The 7268-nt window shown below is 44.0% G+C and overlaps 1 protein-coding gene across 1 annotated transcript; it reads right to left on the reverse strand.

Moving 5' to 3' along the window:
• Positions 1 to 400: 400 nt before the first annotated feature.
• On the reverse strand, positions 401 to 772 carry LOC110586390 (collagen alpha-1(I) chain-like). Its single transcript, XM_021696605.1, has one exon. The coding sequence runs from the start codon at positions 770 to 772 to the stop codon at positions 401 to 403; it is 372 nt and encodes a 123-aa protein (XP_021552280.1).
• Between the last annotated feature and the right edge of the window lie 6496 nt (positions 773 to 7268).

Below are 7268 nucleotides of genomic sequence, written 5' to 3' on the forward strand. Positions count from 1 at the left end.
GGCGGGCCCGTCCGCGGCTCCCCGCTCAGGCACCGAGCGCCTCTACCAAGCCTGGTCCGACTTCTGACACGCGAAGCCGGAAATCTGATCGAACTTCCCGTCACGATTCTCTCGCTCTGGGAAATCCTTGACGGTCCCTCTGCAGACCACGTGCCAGCGAGTAAGGAGCGGGCCTGGCTCCGGCCGGGCGGAAGCACACACGCGCCCGGAGTTCCCAGAACGCTCTGCGCGGGGGACGGCCGTCCGGGCGGACGTGGCGCCGGCCTGTGTGAGCCGCACGGACGCTGACCCGCCCGGGGCGTCCCAGGCTGCGCAGCGCGGGGGAGGCCCGGCCGGCCGGCCGAGGCGCGCGGGGCCCTGTTCCCGTCAGCACCATGCGCTCGCCAGGCGGAGGCCAGTGTCAACAGTGGCGCTCGCCAGCCCCGGCGCTGGACCGGCTCCAGCAGCTCCCCCGCCGCTTGGCAGGGCTCCGGGGCTGAGGCCTCTCCGGTCCGGTGGCTCCTTCACACCCGGCTTCCTTCCGCGCCCCCACCCCCAGCGCAGACGCCGGCCCTGCGGCGGAGGCCTGCGCTCTAGCCCACGGGGGGCTTCCCGGGGCCAGCGCCCCCCCTCCCCGCTCTCCCTGCGGTCCCCCCGGCGTGTGTGCGGGCGCTGCTCGCCGGGCCTCGGCCCCCCTTGGGGAGCAGGGGCTCCCCGGCTCGGCGCGGGCCCGGCGCGGGCCCGGCGCGGGCCCGGCGCGAGAGGTGGGAGCGGGCTCTTCCGGCGGCGCCATCTTGCACCGGAAGTCGCTTGGCGGCGGCTATACTTTGGAGTTCGTTGGAGTGTGTTTGGCTATGGTTTTGAATTCGAAAAAAACCTGATTTCTTGGGTCAGACAGAGAAGTACATGTGAAATACCTATGATACATGTGATTTCCCTTGAACATGGAATCTTAAAACAAACGGGCCCCTGGGAGGCTCAGTTGGGGAAACGACCGACTCTGCCTTACAGCTCAGGTCATGATCTCAGGGCCCTGAGATGGAGCCCTGCCTGGGGCTCAGCGGGGACTCTCTCCCTCTGCGCCTCCACGCCACTCTCTCCCTCTAATAATAATAATAATAATAATAATAAAAACAAAACAGAAACAGCCTCATAAATACAGAGACTAGTGGTTGCCGGAGGGCGGTTGGGGGATGGGCAAAATAAGTGCGGGGGATTACAACGTGCAAACTTCCAGTTATAAGGTAAGTAAGTTACAGGAATGAAAAGTACAGCACAGGCAATATAGTTAATAATATAACAATGTTTGGCATGGTGGCAGTGACTACACCTATGGCCGTGAGCGCTGCATAATGTACAGAACTGTCCAAACACTAGGAAACCATATTTCATCTATACTTCAATGATAAAAAAATTTTCAAAAATCTGATTTCTAATATCTCTGTTATTTGAGGCTTTTCTTTTCACTTACAGGCTTTGGTCAAGCATAAAAGATCTACAAGCCAAGCATTTGTCCACTTCGGTGTAAAGCAGTATCTACCCTAAGAAGAGCAGATTTTCTTTCATTTCGATTTCCAGTTCCTTGAAAAATTAAGACTATGCAATATCGATGTAGTTCTACAACAATTGAGAGAAAGTAAATGCATAGGTATGTTCAACTTCAGAAAAATAAATCTTCAGTAAAGGCTATTTCACAATTACTGCCCTTACCCTCCTACATATGCGTGCACACTTTAACCCTGCAGGTACTATATTTTACTTCTCCATTGCTAGTTATTTCATGTAGACTACACATTTCAGAAACTTTCATGTGCCATACCAGATGCTCACTTTTTCCTCTTGCTCTATGCATTTTCTTGTGAGGAGCATCTAACTGTGATGTTTACATAATGAATTAAAACCCAGTCCTGGCAAAGCCAAGGATTTGTGTTGATAACTGTGTTTCTCTGAGGGGCATGGAGTTGGACTCCTGCTTTCTATTCCTGGAAGGAAACATTTAAACACGAACAGCAGCGACTTTAAACCCACTTTGGTTTTGTAAGGGCTTGAGTCTAACCTCCCTTGAAACGCCTACACGTTTTCATAGAAGTCAGCCTAAGTGTTGAAAAGGAGAGCAGGACTGGCTTACCACTGATCCGTTCTCGTTCAAATGAGTGATAGGAGAATGTGGAAGAGAGAAGCCATTTACTCTCAAGTGTGCATTATTTGGTACTTACCGTGCAGCAGTCCACAGTTCTTGGGCCAAAATACTTAAGTTTCAAGAGAGAGAAAATATTGACTTGTGAAGAGCTAAGGCGTATATGCACTAAAACGCAAACTTACATTCTATATCTAGAAAAAGAAGGCCATAATAAATGGTTTTACAGATGCTGAATTATTTAGATGTTCTATCGCTATTAAATAGAATATGTGGAAAACTCAACCGTATATTGACAATAACAAAAACTTTGTGTTTGGCACGTCCTGGTAATGGTTTATACCATGCCTGATTTTATCAAAGTCCAATTACTTCATTCTTTCAGTCTTCAAAATCTCTGCTTGCTGAAAAATGATCAAATGGCTACATCATTAATCCAACTAAGTGATTTAATTATCAAATTAATAACAATTATCAAATTGTTTCTATAATATCAGTCTGCTTATTTTGATCACTTTAGTTTTATGATCCATCCACAGAGTCATTTCTGAAATGAATAATAAACACAGAATATGGCTGCATTGTAATATACACAGAATAATAAACACAGAATATGGCTGCATTGTCTCTGATTTCTGGTAAACCTTTGCATGTTTGGGAACAACAATGACAGATTACACTTTACCTTTGAATTTGAACCCCAGTGCACAAATATTATGATTGTTTCATGTGTCAGGGAATCAAGAGTCAATTGCCTTCACAATAATATTTATATCATATGTACAGAAAAAAATATTTTCCAAATAATTCGGGAAATACTTTCTCATGTCATCATCATCATCATCATTTAGAGAGAAGAAGAAAATACGAGAATAAAAATGAGGGAGGTTTCCTGATAAATAAATGATGGCCAACAAATTTATCTGCTAAGTACTTAATCCAATAATGTGCAGGTGCTGATGTCCCCAAGTTTGGCCCCCTGGTGTGAGGTGTGAGCTGTCCAGTTGTGGAGAAAGTCCTCAAAACCATGGTAACTGAAGTCCAGAATATGGTCACAGATTCTACAGAGAAAGGCATGGAGACAAGAAATGAACAATGGGCTTGAAAGAGGAGTGGATTTAATGTGTGCACTTAGCATCAGAGGCAAATATTTCTAGCACAATGACAAAGAGTAGGTGCCTCAGTCCCCTAGAGTCAAGTGTTTTATCTACAATCGGACTGGCCAACAAATAATAACAACACATACTACTTCAGAAGGAAAAGTGAAGCCTCACAGAAGGACCAGAGAAGAAAGCAGATAGTTTTTCAGGGAAGTAAAAGAATGATTTATTATAACACCATCTGGTGTCAATAGGAATGAACTGAAGTGAACACATAGGTAACACTTTTTATTTTTAAGAAAAAAAGTGTTATTTCCCAAGTGTTATTCTGGTTATTTCTTCTGCCTTCTGAGAGTTCACAAGATGAATGGTTGCTGACATTTTTATGACATATGTCCTGTTTTTAAGAACTAGAAGCTTCTATTACTCTGGGTTGCTGATTTGATTGCATCCCTTTTCCCCCCATGGCGGGGGGAAGCATCTTATCGATGACATGGTGCTGTGTTACATAGAGCAAAACTCCCGGAGAGAGTGGTCTTTGCTCCATTCCCTACCCTCCTATTCAATCCGGAACCCATGTGAACCAGGCTTTCTTCCCTGTCCTTGTAGAGAAACTGTTATTTCCATGCTAACAGGTAACCGGCACATTGCTAAATACAACAGTCAATCCCCAGTCTTCAGTGTATTTGATCAGCACACTGTTGATCAATCTTTTATTCTTTTTTTTTTTTTTTTTTTTAAAGATTTTATTTATTTATTTGACAGAGAGAGACACAGCGAGAGAGGGAACACCAGCAGGGGGAGTGGGAGAGGGAGAAGCAGGCTTCCTGCCGAGCAGGGAGCCCGATGTGGGACTCGATCCCAGGACCCTGGGACCATGACCCGAGCCGAAGGCAGTCGCTTAACCAACTGAGCCACCCAGGCGCCCTCAATCTTTTATTCTTGAAGCATTTATTTCACTTGGCATCCAGGACACCAATCTCTGTTCTCCTCCTACATTATTGACAATTTCACTGCAGACTCTTTTCCTGATTTATCCAGACCTCTAAAATCTGGAGTGCTCCAAGCATCACACTTCTATGCTGTCTTATGATCACCTTCTCGGTGATACTCAGGCTTATCTTCAACTGGCTTCTTCATGCAGATACTGCCCGAATTTATATCTTTTATCCCTGAGGTAGATTGAATTATTATTCCCGTCTTCTCTAGATGAGAATTATGTATCTCCACTCCAAAATGTCAGGCTTGACCATGTGATTTGCTCTGGCCAATGGAATGAGAATGGAAATTATGTTGGTCACCTCTAAGGAGAAGCTTCATGAGCCAGCGTGTGATTCATCATGTCTTTCCTTCTGCCATGAGACTGGCAAAGCGTTAACCCATCTGCTCTGTCAGCCTGGGTCTCAGGATCAAGGCAACTTGGAGCAGAGCCTCAGCAGCCCCAAGATGGCCATGGAGTATGAGTGAGAAATAAAAAATGTGTTTACTGAGATTTGGGGTCACTTGTTAACGGCTGCATAAGGAAGTGTTTTGTCTGGTACAAATTCCTTTCCCCTAGAACTCCCATACTTGCTCTCTACTAAACTCCTCTGTGTTGATACTTTATGTCTCCAATAAACCCCTCATTATTTCCCTGCAAAGCTTTTCCTCCTGCAGTTTTCTCAATCTCACTAAGTGGTGATTCTATTCCTCCTGTTGATGAGACCCTGACTTCTCTCTTATTTCAGTCCTGGATCAATCCACTGGCAGGTCCTGGGAACTTCAAAATATCCTATTGTTCTATCTATGGATATATGGCTGTTTTTGTTTGGGTGTGTGTTTGTTACCATTTCGCCTTTAATACAACTAAGTTGTACCTTCATTTGAACAGACTGCAATAATCTCCTAACTAGTCTCTGTCTCTGCTTGGATCTTTTATATTCTGTTACTTATACCACAGCCCGAGTGATCATATGACTGTGTTACTCAACAGTCTCCGCTGATTTTCCATTCATTCAGATAAAATATTTTTACCATTGCTCATTGGACCCTTACCATCCTTTACCCTGATGTCAACTCCTCCCACTCTCTTCCCCCTCACTCTACTGCAGCCACATGGGCCCACTTGTGGCTCTTCAAACAGGCCAAGCACAGCCCTTCCTCAGGGCTTTACATGCTGTTCCAGCATGCTCTGACATGCTGTTCCTCTGATAGCCCCAGAGCTCGGTTTCAGCCTTTTTTGAATATCATTGAATCCACGGTCCATCATTTGTGACTGTATATAAAGCCCTAAGTTGCTCCTCAACCCTTCCAATCACCTTTACCTGACTTAAATTTTCTCCAAAGTGCTGAACATCATGGGACCTATTATCTATGCACCTGTTAGTCTGTCTGTCTTCTCTCACTCAAATGTAAGCACCACGACAGTCAGGGTCTTATCCGTTCTGATCACAGCTGTATCTCATGTTCCCAGATCAGAGCCTGGCATATAGTATATGCTCAGCAGTAGGTGTCAATCAGCCATGTGGAAGGAATACAAAGAGAGCTCGAAGGTCCTGGCTTTCTCACTTACCGCTTTTGTGACCTTGGACATGTTAAAGACCTTTATGCCTCATTTGGCTTTGTTTGTTGTTTTGTTTTTAACGGAGACTAATTGGACCTATCTCATATGGTTTGTGTGAGAATTTTAAAAGAGAAAATGTACATATAGCACTTAGAACAATGTCTGGCACATATTCAGTGATCAGTAAATGTTCATTAAAAAAAACACTAAAAAGGAGATAAATGATTTAGCAGACAAACCAGGAGAATATTTTGTACAAGAAACATATAGTTTCAAATCTCAATTGAGCTATTGCAAGCTGGGTCAACTGGCATAAACTTACCCTCTCTGCCTCAATATTCTTATCTGGAAGTTGATGATAATAATAGAACTTGTAGAATTGGATATAATGCACATATAACGCCCAACCTGTGTCTTACTCATAGTAAGCATACGAATAGTTACCATTATAATGGCAACAACTTAATTAGTGATTAATTTGTACCAGGAATTTATGACTGTGTCAATTCTCTAAGGTAAGTATTGTACTGGTCTCACTTTTCCAGAATCATGGAGAGGTTTAGAAACATTATCGGATCATATGGATAATAAGTTGAGCTGAAATTTGAACCCAATTTGTGATCTTGTACACTAGCCTACTCTCCCTATTTATTTACTGACCAACCAGTTAATAAATATGGCTGTTCATCCTCAAAGAATGTAAACCGTGTCAGGCAGGAAGGTGGTACGTATCTACGCATAGTTGCATGAACAGTGATACAGGATTTGAATAACAATCAGGGATAGTATTGAAACTTCTCCTGTGGCACGTTTGGAACTATTGCACCCCGAATAGTATTAATATTGGGAATTCAGACCAAATACAATGAGAGAAGTTTGTAAGAAGAAAAATAATTTAGCTTATGTGTTGACATGATAAGACTGAGGACTTACCTGTGAATTGACTAATCACATCTGGTGTTTTTCTGAATCTTCCATTTCCTCTCTCTGTGGAGGGGTTGTCCTCTATGGCTTGTTTAGCTACTTGAGAAGCATCACTGTGTTTTCAGAGAGAGAGAGTCGGTCCTGTGGCATACATTCCAGAAAGAGGCCGGTGAAGACTTTCTGAGCAGATGTGATAAATCTGAGAAGAGCAGTTTGTTTTATTTCTTGAGCTTATAAAGTATCAAATAAGACATCTCAAAGGTTCATCTCTCATTAACAGGGAAAAACAGGTAAAAACAATGAGGGGTTATTGCACTTAATCCTGGGAGAGTCACTGAAGGTGAATCATACTCGCCAAACAGATATGCTTTCCCCCCGCTTAGAGTCTTCACTCTACTAAATATATCTGACGGTTTTAAGGAAATGACAAGAAGAGCAAACACTTTCAGTTTTAACCCCTGGAAGTTTGGCAGCCATTTTAGTTCATCTATTAAAACCCATGTTAATTGGGGGTGGGGGTGGGGGAGGGTGCATCTGGTGGCTCACTCAGTTAAATGTCCAATTCTTGGTTTTGGCTCAGGTCCTG

The sequence above is a fragment of the Neomonachus schauinslandi genome, chromosome 11 (assembly GCF_002201575.2).
Source record: "Neomonachus schauinslandi chromosome 11, ASM220157v2, whole genome shotgun sequence".
In the NCBI taxonomy this organism is placed as follows: Eukaryota; Metazoa; Chordata; class Mammalia; order Carnivora; family Phocidae; genus Neomonachus; species Neomonachus schauinslandi.

Excerpts from the sequence above, each read along its gene's own strand:
- LOC110586390 (XM_021696605.1), bottom strand. The coding sequence starts at position 772 with ATGGCGCCGCCGGAAGAGCCCGCTCCCACCTCTCGCGCCGGGCCCGCG.